This window comes from Lagenorhynchus albirostris, chromosome 20 (genome assembly GCF_949774975.1).
Source record: "Lagenorhynchus albirostris chromosome 20, mLagAlb1.1, whole genome shotgun sequence".
Classification (NCBI taxonomy): Eukaryota; Metazoa; Chordata; class Mammalia; order Artiodactyla; family Delphinidae; genus Lagenorhynchus; species Lagenorhynchus albirostris.
This window is the reverse complement of record NC_083114.1, coordinates 39,503,037-39,528,439: the sequence shown is the minus strand read 5'-3', so window position 1 is coordinate 39,528,439 and position 25,403 is coordinate 39,503,037. Positions and strand designations below refer to the sequence as shown.

Genomic DNA, 25,403 nt, shown 5'->3' with positions numbered 1-25,403 from the left:
TTACAATTAATGAACCAATACTGATACATTTTTATTAACGAAAGTCCATGCTTTATTCAGATTGCTTAGTTTTCACCTAATGTTCTTCTGTTTCAGGATCACATTCAAGATACCAAGTTACATTTAGTCATCGTGTCTCCTTAGGTCCTCTTGACTGTAACAGTTTCTCAAACTTTCCTTATTTTCTATATCCTAAACCTCAGTTTCCTCCTTATGTCTCCCTGTAGTCAAGCAGTATTCTGGGCCAAGAGATTCTGAGAGGACTTCCAGATTTGGGGGTGAAGTAGTGGGTGAGGTGTGTACAACTGACAGAGACTCAGTGTCACTTCTGGAATACAGGTGTGGAAATGAGAAGAACTCAGGAAGATCCAGGGGTTTAGGAGAACAAAAGGAGGCCAGGAAAGAGAAAACCTATTGCTGAACGTATGCCACACCTTTGGTGTGCCTACTAACTACGGGTAATGGAAGGGTGTCGGAAAGCGATTTAAATGCTCGGTCGATAGTGACGTCACTGGACGATGCCTGATAAAAGGGAGACCTTTCGAGAGCCTTTCTCCCTAAGCCCCCCGAGTCTTTGGGATGCCTCAGCTCCTAGTAGTCTTTTCCTAAAGGAGAGAAACAATGCGAGCTGACCAGCTTCGTCTCTTGGGTTCCTCGCTTAGCGTCCTCGCTAGCGGAGTCCAAGGAACTACAACTCCCAGAAGACATAGTGGCATGAGCGGTCTCTTGCTGCATTCCTACTGGTTCATGTTTGTTACTCCTAGCCAATAGAAAATTAGCTCTTTGATAAGTGCCAAAATGGCGGTACCTAGGATCTAGGACTGGATTATCCGGTAGGCTTAAATTTGGGGAGGTGGTGGATGAAAAGGAAAGAGGGAATTATAGTTTTAGGGTTGGGGAAGGTGGCGGGAATGCGGGGGGGGGGGGAATCTGGATTTGGGGTGGTAGTGGCTGAGGGACGCAGCCAGAGCTAAGGGCGTATTTAGGCAACCGGAACTGGCTTAACCCCTTGGTACCCATTTATTCTTCGTATTAAGCCCATTTGACACCCTCTTCTTAGTGCTTCAGTTTAGAGAAAGTTGATTCAGGAGGGAAAAACCTGACAGGATCCCTACTTTTCCCCTTTCTCCTTTTCCGCATTTTTGTTCTGCCTCCCTTTAATCTTCCTGTATCTTCTCCATTCAACTCTGTGCTGCACCCTCGCCCCCGTCCCCCGTTCTTTTCCTCAGAATCCCCTAGCCCCTTCTCTAGCTCGACTTCTCCCACCTCAAGGCTGACCGCCACTGGCCCCGCCTCCTCAGAGTAAAATCATGAAGGTGGTGAACCTGAAGCAAGCCATTCTGCAAGCTTGGAAGGAGCGATGGAGTGACTACCAGTGGGCAATCAACATGAAGAAATTCTTTCCCAAAGGAGCCACCTGGGACATTCTCAACCTAGCAGGTCTCAAGTGAAGTAGGAAGGAAGGATGGGAGGGCTAAACCCAGAATTGTTGTAACCACTCAGTCTTCCTTTGTTATTCCCCTTGCAGAAGCACTACTGGAGCAGGCCATGATTGGACCTTCCCCCAATCCTCTCATCCTGTCCTACCTGAAGTATGCCATTAGTTCCCAGGTAAACTCTTCCACCTATGCCAGAGAATGAGGGTTTGAAGGTAAAAGACTTGGAATACAGTTGTCAGCTCACACTTTCTAGGTGAATTTGTTTGAACACATCATTTCTCTGAGCCTCAGTTTTCTTATGAAAATAATAGTACTTCATTGGTTATGATGAATATTACATTAACTTATTCTATCAGTAAATATTCACAGATGCTTGTATGTGCCAGACGGTGCCATAGGCTCTGGGGATTTAGCTGTGAACAAGGTCTAATCCAAGCACTCAAGGAATATAGTGGGTAATACAGTCATGTAAATAAGCAGTCAGTCACAGGATGGGACTATGATATAGGCTCGGACAGAGCACTATGGGAGTACATAGGAGGGATACCTAATCCAGTTTGAGCAACCAGGTAGGAAGTGATGTTTAAACCAAGACGTAAGTGTTGAGTGGGAGTTAGCCAGGCAGATTGATGAGTGTGTACAAAGCAGAGAGAAAAGCATATGCAACAGCTGGGAGACAAACATCACATGATGTTTAGGAACTGAAAATAATGTGGTATGGCTAGAGTAGCAGTTTTGGTCTCAGGACATTTTGTATTCTTAAAAATTGAGTCTCCTACAGAGCTTTTGTTTAGATTATATCTATTCATATTTACCACTTTAGAAATGAAAGCTGAGAAATGTAAAAACTATGTATTTAAAAATAATAAAAAGTAAACCCATTATATATTAATATAAGTAAAATTTTAATGAAAAATAACCATATTTTACAAAACAAACAAAAAAAATTAGTGAGGAAGCTGGCATTGTTTTACATTTTTGCAAATCTCTTTAACTTTGACTTAATAGAATACAGCTGAATTCTCATAGCTGCTTCTGCCTTCAGTTGTTGCAGTAGGCTGTTTCAGCTGAAGTATATGAAGGAAATCTGGCCTCACACAGAAGGTATTTAGTTTGAAAAGGGAAGAACATTTTAATAAGCCTTTCAGATAAATGTAGATATTCTTTGACATTCCACTAAAGTTCAATAGGTGATGTGAAATCACATCAATGAACTTTTAATACTCTGTTACATTAAAATCCATTGGTCTCTCTCTTGTGCTTTGAATAGATCTTTTACCCATGCCTGATTTTATAAATTGTGAATTGGTCATTTGGTAAATATCCATTACTAAGTTATATAGATATTCTAATTGTTGACACATTTAATTACATAGTGTAATCACATGTCAAGGAGCCTCTGGGACATTCCACTGTACAATTGTGAGAGAATAAGAGTAAAAAAGGGGGGCTTCCCTGGTGGTACAGTGGTTAAGAATCCACCTGCCAGTGCAGAGGACACGGCTTCAAGCCCTGGTCCAGGAAGATCCCACATGCCGTGGAGCAGCCAAGCCCGTGAGCCACAACTACTGAGCCTGCGCCCTAGAGCCTGCGAGCCACAACTGCTGAGCCCGTGTGCCACAACTACTGAAGCTCGCGCGCCTAGAGCCCGTGCTCCGCAACAAGAGAAGCCACTGCAATGAGAAGCCCGCGCACCGCAATGAAGAGTAACCCCCACTCGCTGCAACTAGAGAAAGCCTGAACACAGCTACAAAGACCCAACACAGCCAAAAATAAATAAATAAATAAATAAATTTTTATAAACACACTCACACAAAGCATCCCATTGCTTTAAAAAAAAAAAGAGTAAAAAAGGCAAATGACATCTTAGTATTTTAAAAACAGTTTTGACCTCACAGATCCCCAGGGGCTCCTGGACCATATTTTGATAACTGCTGGGTTAGCACTTCAAGGAGGAGAATGGTTTAGAGAGAAAGACAGAGGTTAGGTCATAAGTGACCTGTGGGTGATGCTAAGGAGTTTGGACTTTACCTTAGGGTGATGAATAATCATTTAAAGGGTTTTAAGTGGAGGAATAGTGTGATAGGATTTATATATATATGTATGTATATATATATATATATATATATATACTATTTAACGTGCAATAAAACGTACAGCTTTTAAGATTAATTCATTGAGTTTTAGTAATTGTGTATACCCATGTCACTAACTTCCAAAATAAGATACAGAATGTTTCCATTCTCCCAGAAAGTTTCCTTGTACCCTTTTCTAGTCCATCTTTCCTTTTCTAGTCCACTAAATGTTTTCTATCACCATAGATAACTATTGCCTATATTTGGATTTCATAGAAATGGACTCATATAGTATAAACTCTTAATGCTGTCTTTTTTTATTTAACATAAATGTTGCTGAGCTTTATGTTGTGTATGTCAGTAGTTCATTCTTTTTTTTTTAATTAATTAATTAATTTATTTTTGACTGCGTTGGGTCTTCGTTGCTGCACGTGGGCTTTCTTTAGTTGGGGCGAGTGGGAACTACTCTTGGTTGTGGTGTGGTGGCTTCTCTTGTTGCAGAGCATGGGCCCTGGGTGCACGGGCTTCAGTAATTGTGGCACATGGGCTCAGTAGTTGTGGCTCGCGGGCTCTAGAGCACAGGCTCAGTAGTTGTGGTGCACAGGCTTAGTTGCTCCGTGGCATGTGGGATCTTCCCAGACCAGGGCTCAAACCCGTGTCCCCTGCATTGGCAGGCGGATTCTTAACCACTGTGCCACCAGGGAAGCCCTTCATTCTTTTTTTAAATTGCTGAGTAGGGACTTCCTTGGTGGTCCAGCAGTAAAGAATCCACCTTACAATGCAGGGGACACGGGTTTGATCCCTGGTCAGGGAACTAAGATCCCACAAGCTGCGGGGCAACTAAGCCCGCATGCCACAACTACTGAGCTCGCATGCCTCAACTAGAGAGCCTGCGTGCCGCAAACTACAGAGTCCACACTCTCTGGAACCTGCATGCCACAACTACTACAGAGCCCACGCGCCCTGGAGCCTGTGCGCCACAACTAAAGAGAAAACCTGCATGCCTCAAGTAGAGAGAAGCACGCACACCTGCAACAAAAGATCTTGCATGCCTCAACAAGGATCCCGTGTGCCGCAACTAAGACCCGACGCAGCCAAAAATAAATATAAATAAATAAATAATAAATCTTAAAAAAAAAATTGCTGAGTAGTATTCCTCAGCTGGCTCATGGTTCTTATGCTTCCTTTTTCCTCTTGGCATCAAGTCTGCTTTCTGTGTTGGCACATATTCATCTACCTTGTTCTTTTTTTTTAAATAAATTTATTTATTTTTTATTTATTTATTTTTGGCTGCGTTGGGTCTTCATTGCTGTGTGCGGGCTTTCTCTAGTTGTGGCGAGTGGGGGCTACTCTTTGTTGCAGTGCATGGGCTTCTCAACTGTGGTGGCTTCTCGTCGTGGAGCACGGGCTCTAGGTGCACAGGCTTCAGTAGTTGTGGTGCGTGGGCTCTAGAGCACAGGCTCAGTAGTTGTGGCACATGGGCTTAGTTGCTCTGTGGCATGTGGAATCTTCCTGGGCCAGGGATCAAACCCATGTCCCCTGCATTGGCAGGCAGATTCTTAACTCCTGTGCCACCAGGGAAGTCCCTACCTTTTTCTTTTTCACTGCTGCCTAGTGTTCCATATGTAGTGTAATTTAAGTTGTTTTAAATTTTTTACTGTTATAGTCAATGTTTTACTGAACATTCTTGTACTTGCCTCTGCATATCTGGGACTATTTCCCTAGGATAGATACCTAGAAATGGAATTGCTGATTTGAAGAGTGCACACATACTAAATTATAGTAGATCCTGCAGATTGCCCTCCAAAAAAGGATTGTATCAGTTTACACCTGCCCCATAGTGCTTGATAGTGTTTCCCCACACCTTTGCCAAGGTTGAATCTTTTAAGAGTATTTTCTAGAGAGACAAAAATTACAACATGTTATAAGATGTATTTCCACGATTGTGATATTGAGCATATTTTTTCATGTTTATTGGCTCTCTGTGTACATTGTGTGAATTACTTATGAATATCATTTGCCCATTTTTCTGTCATTAGTTTGTTTTCTTAAATTTTTTAGTAACAGCTTTATTTGAGATATAAATCACATACCATACAGTTTACCCATTTAAGGTGTACAGTTCACTGGTTTTTAGTATATTTAGAATTGTGCAACTATCACCACAGTCATTTAGAACATTTTCATCACTCCAAGAATTCTTACTGATTTTTCAGTCTTTTAGTATATTCTGTCTTGTAATCATTGTCTGATTTTTATGTTTTAAATTTTCTATCACTTTTTTACTTTATCATTTTATTTTTTTAGCATGCAGAATTCTATTTATTTATTTTGGCTGCACAGTGTGCCTTGCAGGATCTTAGTTACCCAACCAGGCATTGAACCCAGGCCCTCGGCAGTGAAAGCATGGAGTCCTAACCACTGGACTACCAGGGAATTCCCCAGAATTTTATTTTATTATTAATTTTTAAAATATTTATTTATTTGGCTGCATCGGGTCTTAGTTGCGGCACACAGGATCTTCGTTGTGGGCATGGACTTCTCTCTAGTTCAGGCTTACGGGCTCTAGAGCGCACGGCCTTAGTTGCCCCGCAGTATTTGGGATCTTAGTTCCCCAACCAGGGATTGAACCTGCATCCCCTGCATCGGAAGGCGGATTCTTGACCATTGGACCACCAGGGAGGTCCCTCCCCAGAATTTTAAATATGTATTTGTTGTCAGGTTTAACCATTTTTTCCTCTATATGGCTTTTGTCTTGCATAAGGCCTTCCCTGCTCCAAGGATCAGAATATAGTCTTTAATTTCTGCCAACACTTCACTTTGTTTAATCCATTTAAAACTTATTCTGGTGTGAGGAAGAGATCCAAATTTATTTATTTTTCCAAATAGATGGACAATTGGCTCAACTGCCTTTATTGAATAGGCCATTCTTTGTCATATCTTAAATTCTCTTATAGACTAGGGTCTATTTCTTGACATTCTAGTATATATCATTGACATATTTGTCTTTTCTTGTACCAGTACTTTACTGTTTTAATTACTATACCTTTATAGTATGTTTGATATCTTGTTAGGGAAGTGTTCCCTTAGTTGTTTTATTTTTCAAAAATTTCTTGGCTATTTTCAGGCATTTTCTTTTCCAGACAGACTTTAGACTTAAGTTCCTTTAAAAGGCCTTTTGCATTTTGATTGGGGTTTCCTTGACTTTGTGGATTTGGGGGATTTGTGGATCAATTTTAGAAAGATCACTCTGATTGCAGTTTGAAGAATGAGTTGGAGGGAGGTAAGACAGAAAGCAGGGAGACAATTTTTCTGTAAAGGACCAGATCATAAATGCTTTCAGCTTAGCAGACTGTATGGTCTCTGTTAGCAGGCCTATAGCGTGTAGGCGATATAGAAGTAAGTGGACATGGCTGTGTCCTGATGCAGCTTTATTTACAAAAAAGGTGATGAGCCGGATTTGGCTTGCGAGCTGTTGTTTTCCAGCCCCTGATTTTGGCTGTTGCAGGGATTCAGGTAAGAGACGATACCAGCATAAACTTGAGAAGTGGCAGCAGAAAAAAAAAAGGTGAATTCAAGAACAAATTAGGAAGTGGCATTGCGAGGACTTGGTGATTAGCTGGATGAAAGGTGTGAGGGAGAGGAAGAAGTCAAGGCCAGCGTCTAGGTGTCTGGTTTGGACATCCGGATGGCTGATGGGATCGGAAGGAGACGGTGGGAGAAGAGCAGGACTGTTGTTAGCATTGCAGATGAGGGGTGGAGATGGCTTGTTTGATTCTGGCCTTGTTTCGTGGAAAGCGCCTGTGTGGGCTGTCAAAGAGAAGACACTCAGTAGGCAGTAGAACATGGATGTCTGGGACTCAGGAGGAGAGGTCAGGGCTGGAGCTACGGTTTAGTAGTTGTCAGCCGCAGGTGGTAATTGAAGGTATGGGCATGGGTGAGATTTACCCAGAGAGAGCGTGCAGAGGGAGCAAAGAAGTGACCCAAACCATGTTTCTAAGGAACCAGTCACATTTAAGGAACACACGTAGGAAGAGAATTCCTCATAGGAGTCTGAAAAGAAGGGGCCAGTGAGGAGAGAAGGAAAACAAGGGAGTGTGGTATCAAGAAAAACCCAGGGGGGACTTCCCTGGCGGTCCAGTGGTTAAGACGCCGTGCTTCCAATGCAGGGGCCGGGGGTTCGATCCCTGGTTGGGGAACTAAGATTCAGCATGCCTCAAGGCGTGGCCAAAAAAAAGAAAAGCCCAGGGAGGAGAGGACCAAAGGATGAGGAGGTGTTTCCTGGTGTGAGATGCTGCTGAGAGGTCAGCGAGATCAGAACTGAGAAGTATCCATGGGGTTTAACAAGTTTGTTGATGAGCTTAATGAGAGATTTCATGTGGTGGGAAGGACAGAAGTGATTGGAGTGGGTTGCATTGTGAATGGAAGGTGGGGAGGTAGAGTGTAGAGAACTCCTATGACTGTGAAGAGAGCGTGGTGGTTAATTGGAAGTATAGGGTCTGCGGGAGTTTCTTTTAAAAAGAGAAGAATCTTGAGATGTGTAAACTGGTGGCAAAGGCAAGAGAGAGGAAGAGGCTGAAGTACCAGCCTCTGGTGAGTGAGAAATAAATATATATGCGAGACCTCCATGACTTGCAAAGTGCTGTGCAAAATTAGTAATTTATTCTTCCTTCGGAGTCAAGAGGCTCTTTGGTCCAGTGCTGTGCGTGTAGAGAGCCCTTAGGAGTAGTTGAAGGCGTCGAATATGAAGAAGAGAAGGGGGATTAGAGAGCAGCTGCAGGGTCTCTCTGGGCTGGCCAGGTGTGCACTGGGCTGCGTCAATGGGCTCCAGCCTTGGGGGCTGGTGGTAGTTCAGAGCTTCTACGTTGATAGATATAGTAGGACTGAGATAAGTTATAAGTCCTGCTGTGAAAAACAGTTCACCATGTGGAAAGTATTTTTAGGTCTTTAGAGTAGAGGGCTTTATCGATACTGTTAGCAGAAATTCACTGAACACAATTCTGAATTTGGAGACAATAAATTCATGGTAACTAACAACATCCCTTAGAACATACAGAATTGGGGCTTTCTCTTGTGGTAGTTTGGGGTCAGTTTCTAGTGGAAACATCCAGCTCCCCCTTCAGGTTGGTATCCAGCAAGGTTCAGTTCACTTCCAAGCTCTTGCTATGGGGACATCAGTTATTAATAAACAAACACTCGCCTGGAATGCTATGGTCATCCTACCAGGCAGGCTCCCAACTTTCTGGTCCCTGTCAGACACCAGCTAGTGCTTCACAGCGTGACCCGCTGAGAGTGGCACTAAACACTAATTGTGTATTTAAGTCCTCTGTGTGTTTTGCTCCTCTTTATCCAAGAATACTGGTTAAAAAATGTCTGAACAGAGAGCAGCCTGTTCATGTGAGGGAGAAATTATACATGGAAGGCATTGCCAAGCATGTAAAATTTGCCATACTGAGTCATTGAGGGTGACTTAGCTTTCTTCTTTTTTTAAAAAAATTTATTTATTATTTTTGGCTGCGTCCGGTCTTCGTTGCTGCGCACAGGCTTTCTCTAGTTGCGGCGAGTGGGGGCTACTCTTCCTTGCGATGCACGGGCTTCTCATTGCAGTGGCTTCTCTTGCCGCGGAGCACGGGCTCTAGGTGCACAGGCTTCAGTAGTTGCGGCTCGCGGGCTTCAGTAGTTGTGGCTCGCGGGCTTTAGAGCGTAGGCTCAGTTGTTGTGGCGCACGGGCTTAGTTGCTTCGTGGCATGTGAGATCTTCCTGGACCAGGGCTCGAACCCGTGTCCCCTGCATTGACAGGCGGATTCTTAACCACTGCGCCACCAGGGAAGCCCTAGCTTTCTTCTTAAATCTTTGGAAATTTCTTTTCCTCTAGTGAAGACAACCTATGAGGCAGGTGATTATCCTGACAGTTTCTGGCATTGTATTCTGCTTTTTATTTTGGTATATTTTGCCACTGATTTTGAGTATAGAGTTGTAACTATTTTCTATAGTATTATTCATATTTGATCAGCATGCTATAATTTTTTTTTTTTTGCGGTACGCGGGCCTCTCACTGTTGTGGCCTCTTCCATTGCGGAGCACAGGCTCCGAACGCGCAGGCTCAGCGGCCATGGCTCACGGGCCCAGCCGCTCTGCGGCATGTGGGATCTTCCCGGACCGGGGCACGAACCCGTGTCCCCTGCATCGGCAGGCGGACTCTCAACCACTGCGCCACCAGGGAAGCCCGCTATAATTATTTTTTAAAAATATGACAACTTAAAAGCTCTCTGTTAGGTTTGATTTCATTCAGGACAGATTATTTCTTTTGAACTACATCTCCAATCTTATAATGGTGATAATAGGTTTTGCTAATAGAAATTTGTGTTACGGTAAAAATTTTTTCAGAATGCTAGTTACTAGAATTCATCAAACCAAAGCAGTCCTACTATGTGGTAGGCCCCAGACTAGGTTCTAGGGAAACATATAAATTTAACACTATTTCTGTTCTCAGGGATCTTGCTGTTCAGATGGCATTTTGCGAAATGTGTTTTGCAGATACTAGTTAAATGAGATTCCTTGGTCAAGTAAATTGGAAAAATATTGCTTGCTTCATCTCCAGTGATCTTAGAGAGTCTCATTGTATACAAGTATATTATTATGGGTAAGAGTAGTCCTACAGTAAAGAAAGCTCTTTACTAAAAGAACCCTTAAAAAAAAGCTCTCTGTGCATGTTTATTTCAGGGTTTCTCAAATTCATATCACACAGAAGCTCTGTGTACGTGTGTGCATGTGTAAAAGTTTTTAACATCTTGAGGACCCTTTGGAACAGCATCACCCAATAGAACTTTCTACAGTGATAAAAATGTTCTGTATCTGCGCTGTCCAGTACAGCAGCCACTAGCCCCATGAGCCTGTTGAGCACCTGAAATGTGGTTACTATGACCAAGGAACTGAATTTTTAATGTTATTTAACTTTAATTTAAACTTAAACAGCCATATGTGGCTAGTGGCTTCCCTATTGGACAGTGCAGCTTTGGAAGCTACTTTGAGGAATATTGATCTAAAGTTGTGTTTTACTTATTCATTCTACAAACATTAACAAGTTGAATGTGGTCACTGAGTAAAATCACCCTTGTCTTTTTTTTTTTTAACATCTTTATTGGAGTATAATTGCTTTGCAACGTTGTGTTAGTTTCTGCTGTATGACAAAGTGACAAAGTGAATCAGCTATACGTACACATATATCCCCGTATCTCCTCCCTCTTGCGTCTCCCTCCCACCCTCCCTAAGCACCTTGTCTTCAAGGAGCTCCTAGTTTGGTGGGAGCAGCAGGTACCCACTGTGTAATGATGGGTCTAAGGGGATTACTTGGAGCACCGAGAAAGGATTTCAGCTTTGGGTGGTGTCCTGGAGGTATCCTAGAGCATGAGTATGTGTATTGAAATTCACTTCCTATTTCAAAGTGGAGTTACTACCTGTTCATTGCAAGAGCAGTTCGTATGTCTCCAGTTCTTGTCCAGATAAAATCACCCTTGGTAGGAGTTGCAGGAGTAGAGTAACTGACCTCACTCGTGTCCATTCTTCTGCCCACCAGCAGTCAAACCTTGTACTATACGGTGGACAGTGTGTGGCAGGTGAACATGAAACATGGCCCCTTTGAATACTCCCAAATCATCTTCTTAGTGGGTTTATGCTGGTGCTGTCAATCATAGTGAGTTTGATGGAAGCAGGGATGGGCACAGTGCCTGGTGTTACTGCCTCTGGGCTTGTGGAAGGCCTCTTGAAGGGGTTGAGATTTTAGGAGCAACTTTAAGTGTCTGTGTTTTGTTCCTCTCAACTGTGTTGTTCCTCTCAGACACCAGTTTTCTGAACTTTATCTTTCTTCTTTCCCTCCAGATGGTGTCCTACTCCTCCGTCCTCACAGCTATCAGTAAGGTATGACCATAGATACTTACAAGCTAGATGGGGGATGGGGGGACAGAGATATGGTAGTGACAGATGGGGCCCCACCTCCTTGACTGCTCTGATAGAGTGACCTCTGTGGCTGGGCAGGCAGCACAGCATGCCTCTGGCTGGCATGGCTGCCTCCCATTAGAGGGAGGGGGATCCTAGGAAGTGGGCACTGGCAATTAGGAGCCAATTTCCAATGTTGAAAGGCTGCCGAGTCTGAAACCTGGGGTTGGAGGAAAGATGAGCAGGACTCCTGAATGCGCCAACTGCCTCATGTTTGAGACTGGGGGGTGACTGGGACACCCCGTCGCATCGCCACTGTTCTCTCCACAGTTTGATGACTTTTCCCGGGACCTGTGTGTCCAGGCTTTGCTGGATATCATGGACATGTTTTGTGACCGACTGAGGTAATGGCAGGGATGAGGAGCTCACCACCTTCCAGCATTACCTTAGTGTAAAGGAGAAGCTCCCGGCATATAGGCTCAGACCACCTCTGTGGGTTCCCACACTTCTTCCCACCTGCTCGTCTGCACCCACCCATCCACGTCTTTTTCTACTTACTCCCTTAGGACTAAAGTGCCTCTTCTCTATTTGGAGTAACTCATTTGAAATCTTATCCAGTGAAAGCCAACAGGGCAGTCTTCCCCAGGACTTTGCAAGCTTCCCAACTTTCTTCCCTAGTAAGGGAGTGCCAGGCACTCTGGGGAACATGGGTGTGGGTCGGATTTCAGCCTTTGGATCAAAGACAGATTTTGCATCCTTTCCCGGTAGCTGTCACGGCAAAGCAGAGGAGTGCATCGGGCTGTGCCGGGCCCTTCTCAGCGCCCTCCACTGGCTGCTGCGCTGCACCGCAGCCTCTGCAGAGCGGCTCCGGGAGGGGCTGGAGGCCGGCACCCCAGCGGCTGGTGAGAAGCAGCTTGCCATGTGCCTGCAGCGCCTGGAGAAGACCCTCAGCAGCACCAAGAACCGGGCCCTGCTCCACATCGCCAAACTAGAGGAGGCCTGTATGTCCCCTGGTTCCCTGAGCCCCACCCGTCACTGCTCCCATAGCTGGTTCTTTAATTGAGAGGGGAGAGGCAGGATGCCATCCCACTTTTTTCCAGGAGGATCTGAAATCATCCCACTTCCTTTTTTTTCTCCCCATAAGCATTGCATACATCCCAGGGACTTGGGCAGGGTGGCACCCGAGCCAATCAACCAACAGGTATTTACTGAGCATTATTGTACGCCCAGCACTGTGCCAGGTGCTGGGGGTGGGGGCGGGGGGCTACCGAAGGGGCATGTGGCAGGGTCCCTGCCCTCAACAAGTGTACGTGCTAGTGGGGAGCAAGGCTAGTACATAATATACATGGAAAAAACGAGAGGTCAAGACAAGCACGCCATCCATCGCTGTGTTTGTCTCCATGTTACTCATCTGAAAGCAGATAACTTTTGTGTTTGAGTGCTGCCTAAAACATCCCTTTAAATGCAGTGCCTGCCTGCTGCCAGGCCTGTTGAGCCATACACCTCTCTACTCAAGTGCAGATGTTAAACGTTGGAACCCTCCAGAGCCCGGGATCAGACAGATCACCTGGTGGGAGGGAAGACGGGTATTTCTGGACATGGGGCCTGAAGGCCACGGTCTTGCTGCTGAGGCTCGGGGCCACCTAAGGATCGCTTGTTCTCCAGTAACGAGAATGCTGGGGTGGGTTACACCCAGGTCTCTAGGACCTGGTTGAAGAACTTGTTACAGGATTAGTATATTTATTACTTCTCAAAATATGGCTATTGGCTATGAAAAGTCCAGAAAGATGATCACTACGTAAAAGTGGGCTATGTTGACAGTTTGTCTATTTTGAGCGCTTGACAAATGTTTATTGGCTGAAAAATGAATGAACTTTTAACTTAATTTTATTGGATCTCAGGTCTTACCTTTTTGTTTTTTTCCCCTATGCTACATGGAGGTTAATGGGCTAGTTGGCGCCATTATTCATCATTTGACCCTCTGGAAGTGTAACTAGGATAAGTGACTTATAAGTGCCAAACTGTGTGGTATAGACCATGAGTTCAGGCATTTAGGAGTAAGAGGTCAGTGGGTTGGACCAGTTGGGTAAGTTGTTAAAGGAGCTGGGGCTTGAACATAGACTCGCAGGGTAGTGAGAGTGTGAGGGGAGAAGGTGAGTAGGAGGGGCTTTTCAGAGGGGAGAACAGCAAGAGCAAAGGCCCAGACAGGGAGCAGGTGAACACAGAAGGCTGTTTAGGAATCCAGCTTGACTGCGGTGGAGAGCGGTGGCCACTTGCAAAGCTGGCCCACTCTCGGAATGATTTGTGGTCACCTCCCTGTTCTGGCCACTGGACTGCAAGCCCCCTGGGCCTCTCTCTGTCACTGCCTGTCTTCTGCCGTACCTAGTTTCTGAAGTCAGCTGTGGGCGACCCCTAAGGAATCGGGCTTCTGGGGATCGTTTCTAGTGGCTTCATCATTGGTGCTCACCCCGCTTCTGGAAACAGTGCATGCTGCCCTCAGGCCCCTAGCTTCCATGCCATCCTCGGGGGAAGCCTCCCTGCGTGGTTTTTGTGGGCCCAGGGGGTGCCAAGTCAAGGAGTTTGGGGCCAGTCTCTCTCTCTCCTCTGCTCCCCATGATTCTCTGCATTTTGTGTTCTCTGCCAGCCTCCTGGACTGCCATCGAGCATTGTCTCTTGAAGCTTGGGGAGATCCTGGCCAATCTCAGCAGCCCCCAGCTCCGGAGCCAGGCTGAGCAGTGTGGCACGCTCATTAGGAGGTACCTGCTCCCAGGGTGATCTGGTGAAGGGAGAGAGGAAAGGCCCGGGTATGGGGGGGAAGATGTGGCCTCTGGCCCTGACCCCTCTGCTCTCCCCTCCTCTCTGACTCTCCCTTACCGCCCGCACACTGTCCCCTCTGTGTCCCCTCAGCATCCCCACCATGCTGTCCGTGCACTCTGAGCAGCTGCACAAGACTGGCTTCCCCACGGTCCACGCGGTGGTCCTGCTTGAGGGCACCATGAACCTGACCGGCGAGACACAGCCCCTGGTGGAGCAGCTGATGATGGTGAAACGCATGCAGGTGGGAGGCCAGCGCTGCTTCTCTGTCCCCGGGGCGGGCCGGCTGTGTGGGGGCGGGAGGGAGGATTCTTCTGGTCTTTCAGGGGAGAAATAGGGTTTCTCCTAATTCGTGGTGGAACATGCATGGTTCTGTCAGGTGGAATGGTTCTGCCATGTCACCTGCTCTCCCTGGTTCTTGCACAAGAGTCGGGGAGGTGCCTGTGCTGCCCTCCTGTGACCCACTGACCCCCCGGGGTCAGGAGACGGGACGGGGGTGGGCGCCCTCTTATGCTCTCCCTTGGGTCTTCCCACAGCATATCCCCACCCCGCTCTTTGTCCTGGAGATCTGGAAAGCCTGCTTTGTGGGCCTCATCGAGTCTCCTGAGGGCACGGGGGAGCTCAAGTGGACAGCTTTCACCTTCCTCAAGGTACCTGGGACGTGGGAGCCACAGAGGGCCAGTCTCAGGATGGTTCCCAGGAAGAGCGGAGACACCCTGGGCCTTTGCCCCACATTTCTCCCCGCTGACTTCATGCCCAGCTTGCCAGGTCCCCCAGCACAAGTTGCCCTGATTTTCCCTGAAGGTCCCAGGGCTGTTCAGCCTGCTTGGCAGGCTCTGCCATGTCTTGGCCCACAGGTGCTGGGAGCTTGGTCATCAGCCATGTTGGCACGGGGCAGCTCCGGGAGCCCACTTTCACTTAGAGCGTTTCCTTGTTGAGCCACGGAAGTGCGGGGTTCCTGGGCCCTGCGGGCTGAGGGCAGCGGGCGCGTGGCTAGACGTCAGCTTTCGCATTTGGCTCTTTGAGCACCTTCACTTCCAGGGCGGGAATGTTCCTGTCTCAACCCAGAGCAGGGGGACGGAAGGGATGCCTTTCGTTCTGGGTGAAAGAGAGAAGAAATTGAGCTGCCTGTTTTTCCCCCTGCCTCACCCTGTAGATTCCACAGGTTTTGGTGAAGTTGAAGAAATACTCCCATGGGGACAAGGTAAGTTAAAGAAATGAGATGGGGAGTTGGCATGGGAACAGGTGAATCCTTGTTACAGCTCTGGAGAAACAAGGGCAAGGGAAGGGTCACTTGGCCCTACCTGGGCGGTAGTGCGTTCTTGTGCTGGGGAGGGCTGAAAGCGGGGGTATCCCCCGAGCACTCGCGGGCATCCACGCACAGAAGGCAGCCAGGCTGCTCCAGAGGCGAGGGTGCCCGGGATGACCAGGGCCGAGATGGCAGGGAGCAGTGATGCCCCATCCTGTCCCCGTCCAGTCGCTGGAAGCCAGCAGTGGGCACGGCCGACCTGTAGGCGGCTGTGCCCAGCGGGGTGTCATTGTGAGCCTGCCTCACGGGCCGTGGGTGGGCGGAGGACCTGGAAGCCAGAAGGCAGTTTCTGTCTCTTTGCAGGACTTCACCGAGGATGTCAATTCTGCTTTTGAGTTCCTGCTGAAGCTCACGCCCTTGCTGGACAAAGCCGACCAGCGCTGCAAGTATGAGGTCCCCCGCTCACCTCACTGTACTGGAGGAGTCCTGGCCCTTCCCCGGCTCTTTGTGCCAGCTCAGCACCGGGGACCGGCTCCTCGTTCCCCCTCTCGGCAGGGGCAGGAGGCAGCAGCCCCGTGGCTGCCGAGTGCCCAAGCCCCTCTGCCTCCCCTCAGGCGCTCAAAATGTTCCTCACCCTAAAGGAGGGAGGATGTTGGGCAGGGCCTCACGGCTCGCCCTCCATAATCCCTGCAGTATGCCTAGGCCCCCCATCATCTTTTTCCCTCACAGCTGTGACTGTACAAATTTCCTACTCCAAGAATGTAGCAAGCAGGGGCTTCTGTCTGAAGCCAGTACGAACAACCTCATGGCCAAGCGGTAAGTATGAACTCCTGGGCTGGCCCATGGGCCCCTCGACCACCCGCCTCATGTCCAGACTGGGCTGCTGGGTGCCTTTTCCCTCCTGTCGAGGGTTTGAGTGTGGGTGATGGGAACCACACCTAGGGTTACCAGGGACAGGAGACACTGATTTCTGCAGACCAGGGTTTTGCACTGTTAGGGCTTTAACTCTCGCCCTCCTTTGTGATCGAAGTAGAAATTGTAAGACTTCCTTCAGTCTTAAATGAACTTTCAAAACAGATGTGATGACTAGAGACGATTTGAAGCAGTTGCGATACTGGACGCACTTTCATAGGCATCACCCGAGCCCGTGGTGCTTATGTGCTTCGCGCCTTCTCTGTGCCTCTGCTCCTGGGCCTGGACTAAGGAGCGTGTCAGGAATTCATCTCTGTTCCCTTACCTTCTCTTGTGGCCACAGCAAAGCAGACCGGGAGCACGCACCCCAGCTGAAATCAGATGAAAATGCCAACATCCAGCCCAACCCCGGGCTGATTCTCCGCGCGGAGCCCACCGTCACCAACATCCTCAAAGTGAGTGCGCTGTTCCCTTGCCACCAGGGGCATACCTTCCCTCTTTCCAGTTTCCCTCTTCTTCCAGATAAGTAAATAGGCCACGGACCTCTCTCTCTTCTGGTTACTTTGGAAGTAGAGAAAGGGGGAAGGTGAGGGAAGCGCCCCTGGAAACAAGTGTTTGTTGAGCTTCACTGGTCAGCCAGGCGCTGTGGTGGGTGTGGAAACAGCGCTGAATCGCACAGCAGAGACCTCACCCATCCTGACTCCAGCGCCATCGTCCATCCCAGTTTAGTCGAGAGGAATGGATCGGAGAGCAAAGAACTTAAGGAACGGCTTTCCAGATTGGAGTCAGATGTCGATTAAATGGCAGGTCCTGGTATCCCGTTTAATGGAGACATGCAGAGAGAGAAACTGTGGCTAGGCTGTACCTGGGGGGGTCTTCAGTGTTCTTCAGGACTTGGTTTCCTGTCTTGTCCCCAGACGATGGATGCAGACCACTCCAAGTCCCCGGAGGGGCTGCTGGGGGTCCTGGGCCACATGCTGTCTGGGAAGAGCCTGGACTTGCTGCTGGCTGCTGCTGCGGCCACTGGGAAGCTTAAGTCCTTTGCCCGGAAATTCATCAAGTAAGGAAGCCTGAGCCCCTGACCAGGGTCTGGGAGGCACGTGTGAAGGAGGAGGTGGGAACTTCCCTGGTGGCCCAGTGGCTAAGACTCTGTGCTCCCAATGCAGGCGGCCCGGGTTCGATCCCTTGTCAGGGAACTAGATCCCACATGCCGCAACTAAGAGTTCACATGCCGCAACTGAAAGATCCCACGTGCTGCAGTGAAGATCCCGTGTGCCGCGACTAAGACCCGGCACAGCCAAATATAAATAAATAAATATTAAAAAGAAAGAAAGCAAAAAACAAAGGAGGAGGTGGCAGAATAAGGGCAAGGCACTGGGGTCTGAGTCTCCCCAGAGATGCCAAGGCAGAGCATCCCAGCTGGAGACCTGGGGGAAGGGCCCGTTCTCTGGACATGAAGTGCTGTTTTCTCTTCAGCTGAGGATGGAGTGCAGGTGTTTGGCAAGGTGACGAGGTGTTGGATAGCAGGTGTGGAGGGATGGTGTTCATACCCACTTATTAATAAGGGACTCTCAAATTCTGCTGACTTTTTGGATTGACCTGGAATTTGATGTGTAGAATGTTGTTCCATTCAGCGAGCCATTCTCTAGGCCTTGGAAATCTTTTAAAAATAGAAAGAGTTCTTGTTTCTGTAGCAATGGTGTTCCTTTTAAGTTGAACCCATAATTCAGACTCTAGTGACCGCCTCTCTGAGTGGGCAGAGCCCCTGACCCCAGCCGCTGCCCAGCCCTTGCCCTGGTTGATGCAACCTGTCTCCATTCCTTCTGCAGTTTGAATGAATTCACGACACACCGCAGCGAAGAAAGCAGTAAGTCAGCTCCACACACCCCCAGGCCCAGTGGTGCTGAAGGAGGGGTGTGGAGGGAGAGAACAGGGGAGGGAAGAGGACACTTTTGCTCATCCTGGGGAGGCTGTGTTCTCCCCTAGGAATGACTGACTGAAGCTTTTGGGGAGCCGTGAAAGAGGGTCATGCTGGGAAAAGCATTCTTCCCAAACCACCCTTTGCCTCTCTCCATCCCCCCTTGCGATTTGGTCAGGTGTTGGGGGAAAGGAGGGTTCAGGAGTCTTTGGTTCCAAGGAAGGGATGATGTTCCAACTGAGACTCAAGAAAAGGATTCTGAGCCTCAGAGCTTTGAAGGAGCCACTCGGTCCCTGACCTTCCTTGAGGCAGATCTTGAGCCCCTCCCGACCCAGACAAGGCCTTTGGGCCCCTGCCCTAGGCTGGGGGTCAGCCTTTTCATCCTCCACAGCCAAGGCGGCCTCAGTTCGAGCCTTGCTCTTTGACATCTCCTTTCTCATGCTGTGCCACGTGGCCCAGACCTATGGCTCAGAGGTGAGTGACGGGGAGCAGTCAGGCTTGGGGCACTTGGGACAAAGGGGAAGGTAACAACCAATAAGTCTCCCCACCTCACACCCCTACCCCACCCCCGTCAATGTCCCAAGCCAGTTAGTTCTCCTGGCTGCAGAAATCAGATGCCCCCGCCCCAAGTCAATAGATGCCCCCTTGTCATGTCCTGAATCCTTCAGTTCCACACCCACCACTAGGTGGCAGCATAGCCCCTGTCTTTCCCCCTCAGACCAATTTGTCCCCAGTTCTTCAGGCTGGGAGCGGGGAAGCCACTGGGCAGGAAGAGAGGTGCGGGGTGCTGCACCTCCCCACCCCCTCCTTTCTCAGGTGATCCTGTCCGAGTCAAACACGGGAGGAGAGGTGTTCTTCTTTGAGACCTGGATGCAGACCTGCATGCCCGAGGAGGGAAAAATCCTGAACCCTGACCACCCCTGCTTCCGGCCCGACTCCACCAAAGTGGAGTCCCTGGTGGCTCTGCTCAACAATTCCTCGGAGATAAAGCTGGTGTCAGTGGCCTGGGCACCCACTCCAAGGGTGGTAGTGCGGGTAGGGCCCAGACCCTCTCCCTCAGCCCATCCCACGCCCCCCAGTGGTGATTTTTCTCCCATTCCCACCCTCTTGTAGGCAGATGAAGTGGCATGAAGCCTGTCTCAACATTTCGGCGGCCATCTTGGAAATCCTCAATGCCTGGGAGAATGGGGTGCTGGCCTTTGAGTCCATCCAGGTAGCCCCACCTTTCCAGCGGCCTTCTCTCTTCCCTGAGACACAGAGGCAGTCTTCGATAGCTTGTTAGATTTCGTAAGAACGAAAAGGCCCTTAATCCAGGAGCCTGTGTGTGGCTCTTGATCTTTCTTGTGGTCATAGTGTTAGCTGCTCCGTCCCCCGCAGGGAACTTGGGGAAAATCAGGCCTGTGGTGAAAAGAGGCATGGAACACGGCCCTGGATCCCACTGACGCGCTGAGCTGCCCACGGAGGCCGGGGCAGGTGGTGGCCAGGGAAGGGGAGAGGGTGGCCCCATCACCCTTCCCCCCTCCCCCCCCAGAAAATCACCGATAACATCAAGGGGAAGGTGTGCAGCCTGGCAGTGTGTGCTGTGGCCTGGCTTGTGGCCCACGTGCGGATGCTGGGGCTGGACGAGCGTGAGAAGTCGCTGCAGATGATCCGCCAGCTGGCAGGGCCGCTGTACAGCGAGAACACCCTGCAGTTCTACAACGAGAGGTCAGCGGCCCATCCCCTCCCTTCTGGAACTCTGCAGGTCTGTCCTGAGAAGCCAGCGCCTCTGGAAACCACTCTCTTCCTCTTCTCTTACCTTCCCAAACATGCAGCTCACCTGCTCAGTCTCTTCCTCACTCACTCACGTTCTCAATCACGTCTTCACTCACTGACTCAGCAACACTTAGTGTGTGTCTCTGTGCCGGGAGTGTTATTACCCAGCACCCGCTGTGTGTGCGCCGGAACTACAGACCCCACGTGGCTATGATTCCTGCCCTTGAAGGGCTCGAGTCCTGGGGAGCTGGCTTGCCAGAACGGAATGGTTATCTTAGCTCTGTCACTCTTAAGGAACTGTGAGCCCATCTGTAGATCTTATAGGCCTTGGGCCTGTCCACCCACTCCCTACCCTGCCCCTCCAGGCCCAGCTATCTTCTGTACCATTTTCCTGCCTGGGCTTTTCAGGGACTTGGAGGACCTCCCTAGCGATTTCAGCTGTGTTGAGTTCAGTGGTGTTTGTTCATTTGCCCATCCAATAAGCTTTTTAAAAAAAATACGGTAAAAAATACCTAACATAAAGTTTACCACCTTAACCATTTTTAAGGGCACAGTTCAGTAGTGTGTTAAGTATATTCACACTGTTGTGAAACAGATATCCAGAACTTTTTCATCTTGTAAATCTGAACCTGGACCCGTTAAACAACACCCCTTCCCCCAGCCCCTGGCAACCACCGTCCTACTTTCTGTTTCTCTGAATTTGATTTCTTTAGGTACCCCATGTAAGTGGAGTCATGTAGTGTTTGTCTTTTTGTGGCGGGCATATCTCATTTTGTGTAATGTCCCCAAGGTTCAACCATGTCATTGCATGTGTCAGAATTTCCTTCCTTTTTAAGGCTGGATCGTACGTATATACCACATTTTGCTTATCCATCCCTTGGTTGATGGACACGTGGGTTTCTTTCACTTCTCGGCTTTTGTGAATAGTGCTGCTGTGAACGTGGGCATGCGCCAAGCAATGAGTTATGAGCGATGACCCACAAGGTAGCCATCAGGATGTCTTTTAAGAGAAGTGGAAACACTGAGCTGAAATGAGGTTGGGAGGATCTGTAAAATCCCGTCTCCTCTTTATTCCTCCCCTCCCTCAGCGTCCTCCCCGCAAAAGTCATGGACTGTTTTCTGTGACGTAATCCATTCTAAGCACCCTGACTCCTGTCTGGGAAATCTGTGGCTCGATCATGCAGGTGGAAATAGTGGCCGTGAAAGTCATGGTGACTTTCCCAGAGCCACCCAGTGTTCCCCGAACGGTTAGCGCTCAGGTCCAGGCCTGCATTCCTTGTCGAAGACTCTTCATGAGAAAATTCCTGGATATACATTTATATTTGCCCAGCTACCAACGGCCGGGAAAAGTCTTGTGGGGCAGTCCTTGGGCCCCTGTCCTGGAAGTAACAGCTACTTTGGGAGGAGGCCAAGGCTGGGTGGGGAACCCCCGCAAGCACTCAGCCTAGAGGGAAGTGATTGTATTTATTTATGCCAGAGGATTGTCAGGGCCCAGGCCTGGGGGATGGAGGAAGTTGGAGAGAGAGAGTGAGAGAAAGTATGAATGAATATATTGCTAGAATGACCTGGGGGAGGCAAGTGCCCCGGCCCCCCATAGGCTGGTGCCGGAGCAGGACTCGTGGGGTCAGGTCTCCTAGGGGTTTGCAACTTCCCCTTGTCTCCTCCCTCAGCATAGAATGGGGTTAATTCCGTAACCCGAGTCCTGGGAAGGGTCGGGCCTGCCTGTTCCTGCCCCCACCCCAGCTATTGAACCTGCTGCTGCCTGAACCATAGGCCCTCCTGCCTACCTCCCCCCATCAGGGTGGTGATCATGAGCTCCATCCTGGAGCATATGTGTGCGGACGTGCTGCAGCAGACGGCCACACAGATCAAGTTCCCATCCACGGGCATGGACACCATGCCCTACTGGAACCTGCTGCCCCCCAAGCGACCCATCAAGGAGGTGCTGACGGACATATTTGCTAAGGTGCTGGAGAAGGGATGGGTGGACAGTCGCTCCATCCACATCTTTGACACCCTGCTGCACATGGGAGGCGTCTACTGGTTCTGCAACAACCTGATTAAGGTACTGGGGTCGGGGGTGGGGGTGGGCTGGGGGGAACAGGCGTCCTCAGACCGCCGGAGACAGCTGGGAAAACGCCTGACGGGACCAAGCGTGGTCTGGTCCTCTGGCTTCTCAACCCCCAGCCCAGTCGGCCGGGCTTCTCTGCGAGGCCCACTGAATGCAGAGAAGATTCCTTGGACTCCAGAGGCCGGTCCTCGCCTCGGGAGCTCCTGGGGTCTGAAGGGAGTTGCAGGACGTCACTGCCCACGTTGAGGGCCCTCAGCTCCTCGGTCCTCCTCTGCCCCGTCCTTACAGGAGCTGTTGAAGGAGACGCGGAAGGAGCACACGCTGCGGGCGGTGGAGCTGCTCTACTCCATCTTCTGTCTGGACATGCAGCAAGTGACCCTGGTCCTGCTGGGCCACATCCTGCCTGGTCTGCTCACCGACTCCTCCAAGTGGCACAGCCTCATGGACCCCCCTGGCACCGCTCTCGCCAAGTAGGATTTTGTGGAGAGCCTTAAGTCCCCCCATCCTGGAGTGGGGCACCCTGCCTGGGCCACCCAGGAAGCTGGGCTGTGGGGAAGCCCTGTCGGGTGGGGCCTGATCAGCATGGGCACAGAAACCGCGTCGGGGCCTCTTTGATTTTACCCCCTTTTCCTGGACCCCTTTGCCAGGCTGGCCGTCTGGTGTGCCCTGAGTTCCTACTCTTCCCACAAGGGGCAGGCGTCCTCCCGCCAAAAGAAGAGACAGCGCGAAGACATCGAGGTAGGGTAGGGGCCCCTTCCCCCGTTCATTGCCCTTGTGCTTGTTCAGCAGATGCTCACTGAGCCTCTTCTGGTAAGAGGCGCCTTCCCGGGCACAGGCAGCCAGGCATGGTCCCTGCCTCTGGGCCATTGTGTCAGGGGTGACTGTGTGGGAGGGTCTCTCCCTAGGGTAGTGGGAGAGGCGAGGAGAGGGAAGCTGACCCCCTGGAGATGCTGCCTGCGGCCTATGGGGGCTTGACTCCAAACTGAGCTCCAGTCCTGGAAGATCTGGGGATGCAGCTGTGGGTAACAGTGGCTCTCCTGCTCCCCAGGATTACATCAGCCTCTTCCCCTTGGATGACATGCAGCCCTCGAAGCTGATGCGACTGCTGAGCTCCAATGAGGAAGATGCAAATATCCTTTCGAGTCCCAGTGAGTGTGTGGACGGGCCGGGCGGGCTGTTTCCTTTCCCAGGAACTCACTCCTCCTGAGAGCTGCTCTGCAGCTCGCTGGCTGGTCGGAGAGGCTGTGGTAGGAGTCTGCCCCGTTCTGTCCCCTACGGATGCTCTGCTTCCTCTCCTCGAGCCACCAAAGCTTGCTGTGGATCACTCCCTAAGGGCTGAAGCTCTTCTGCCCAGATCCCATCCCAGCCCGGGGTGCATAGTTGACCCTTCCCCACTCCTCACGGCAGTGAGTTCACTGCCTTGGGCACAGTCTGTGCCACTGACTCACAGCTCTGACCTTCCTTCCCCTGAAGCAGGCCCTGAGACCTGGAGCAGGCCTGGGCTGGTACTTGGGACTGCTCCCCACTCTTCCTGCCTGGAGAGCACCCCAACTCCACCTGCTTCCCTAGATGTCATCGCCTCTCCTTGCTAAGGGCTCTTCCGTGGCGTTTAATTTTTCCTGTTTCCAGAGATTTCTCCTGAGCCTAGAAGTTTCTCTGAGGTCTTTTAGGGACTAGGGGACCAATTGTGCACTTGAACAGAGGAAAGCTGCCATGGCCTTTGGCTAGTTACTTAGCAAATCTCAGCCTCAGCTTCCTCGTCTGTAAAACGGAGACGTGAGGATTAGCGGTTTCAGCCGTACGCAGCCCGCAGATTGGCACCTGGCGGTGACCAGATGGTAGTTCTCTCTCACCTGCTTGTGGGGAAGCCTGTATTTGGGGCCCGTGTGACTGGACCCAATCATCTTCTCCGGCCGGGCCCTCCACCCCCGACAGGCGAGGGCTCCCGTGGGCGGCGGTTCGGAACTCAGGAGGCCATTGGCTCAGTGCCCCTCGCTTGCCCCACAGCGGACCGGTCCATGAGCAGCAACCTGTCAGCCTCCCAGCTTCACACGGTTAACATGAGAGACCCGCTGAACCGAGTCCTGGGTGAGGCCTCCCAGCCCCGCTCCCCACCCTCCTCCCCTTTGCCCTCCGCCCCCCTGATTGCCAGCTCTCCTGTCTCCCCCAGGCCCCCGTCGCGTCCCTCTCTGGCTCGCCCCCAGCTTTCCTTTGTACTTTCTCTTTTTGACGTCCCCATTTGGGGGGACACCCTTAGCACTTCTTTCTTCTCCCAGAATCTGACCTCTTCCCAAACCCTTCTCATGGAGTTCTCCTTCCCCCCGCCACCCTTTCCTCACAGCCAACCTGTTCCTGCTCATCTCCTCCATCCTGGGCTCTCGGACCGCCGGCCCCCACACGCAGTTTGCGCAGTGGTTCATGGAGGGCTGCGTGGACTGCCTGGAACAGGGCGGCCGAGGCAGCATCCTGCAGTTCATGCCCTTTACCACCGTGAGTGCCGCGCCCCCGGGCCACTGGCCCACCCTCCAGCTCAGAGCGGGTCAGCACGTCGCAGGAGAGCTTGGGGTCCAGCGGCCAGGAGGGAGGGCTTCTTCCTCCTGGACGTCACACCCACCATCACCTTGCTGAGCAGCTGTCTGTCTGTCTGACAGGTATCGGAACTGGTGAAGGTGTCAGCCATGTCCAGCCCCAAGGTGGTTCTGGCCATCACGGACCTCAGCCTGCCCCTGGGCCGCCAGGTGGCCGCCAAAGCCATTGCCGCCCTCTGAGGGGCTTGGAGTGACCACAGGGGCTGGCAGGCAGGGTCCCAGCCCCGGGCGCCTCAGAAAAGGACGTGTGGAAAGATGAGACATCATTGCTCATATCCACATGATGTAACTGCCCTCCGTCGGTCTCCAGATCTTTCCCCTGCTCCTGACTTCTGACCTCTAAGACGGCTCCCAGTTTCTTTCATAATTTCCTTTCCCACTGCCAGCACCTGATGCGTGTGAGCAGCCTGGTTCCTTGACTCCGGGCGGTCTCACTGCAGCCCTCCCGCCCGACCCCTGTGCGTGCCTCCCGCTTCCAAGAGTGGATTTAGCTCCGGGGAACTTTACAGGTGCAGGGTATGTGTGTATATATGTGTGTGTGTGTGTATATATATATATATATATATATATATATATATTATCTCTTTTTACATGGGTGTGTTCACCTCGGCTGGCTTGTAAGTAAAGACCTCGTGGATCCCTCTGTG

At 50.4% G+C, this 25,403-nt stretch overlaps 1 protein-coding gene and 1 non-coding gene across 13 annotated transcripts; both read left to right on the top strand.

Moving 5' to 3' along the window:
• The first annotated feature begins 491 nt into the window (after positions 1–491).
• On the top strand, positions 492–25,403 carry MED24 (mediator complex subunit 24). 12 transcript variants are annotated; one of them, XM_060134286.1, is made up of 27 exons: positions 513–833; positions 1,273–1,440; positions 1,529–1,611; positions 11,393–11,431; positions 11,780–11,853; positions 12,218–12,450; positions 12,594–12,650; positions 14,094–14,205; positions 14,357–14,507; positions 14,800–14,913; positions 15,420–15,467; positions 15,876–15,958; positions 16,242–16,328; positions 16,768–16,879; positions 17,342–17,484; positions 18,254–18,291; positions 18,704–18,816; positions 19,159–19,337; positions 19,456–19,555; positions 19,874–20,049; positions 21,898–22,162; positions 22,457–22,638; positions 22,816–22,906; positions 23,217–23,316; positions 24,104–24,256; positions 24,510–24,658; positions 24,820–25,403. In XM_060134286.1, the coding sequence occupies exons 2-27, from the start codon at positions 1,311–1,313 to the stop codon at positions 24,934–24,936; spliced, it is 3,129 nt and encodes a 1,042-aa protein (XP_059990269.1). In that variant the 5' UTR covers positions 513–833; positions 1,273–1,310; the 3' UTR covers positions 24,937–25,403. The 12 variants fall into 12 exon arrangements, 10 of the variants coding, with proteins under 10 accessions (XP_059990271.1, XP_059990269.1, XP_059990267.1 ...); XM_060134284.1 differs by having other exon boundaries at positions 514–833; positions 1,230–1,440; XM_060134287.1 differs by having other exon boundaries at positions 515–833; positions 1,230–1,440; positions 18,734–18,816.
• Positions 18,552–18,655, top strand: LOC132512462 (small nucleolar RNA SNORD124). Its single transcript, XR_009538189.1, has one exon. It is a non-coding gene; the product is annotated as a small nucleolar RNA SNORD124 (small nucleolar RNA).

Excerpts from the sequence above, each read along its gene's own strand:
- MED24 (XM_060134286.1), top strand. The coding sequence starts at position 1,311 with ATGAAGGTGGTGAACCTGAAGCAAGCCATTCTGCAAGCTTGGAAGGAG. Across the intron at positions 11,854-12,217 it reads ATGTTTTGTGACCGACTGAG|CTGTCACGGCAAAGCAGAGG; the intron begins GTAATGGCAGGG and ends CTTTCCCGGTAG. Across the intron at positions 19,338-19,455 it reads TCCTCGGAGATAAAGCTGGT|GCAGATGAAGTGGCATGAAG; the intron begins GTCAGTGGCCTG and ends ACCCTCTTGTAG.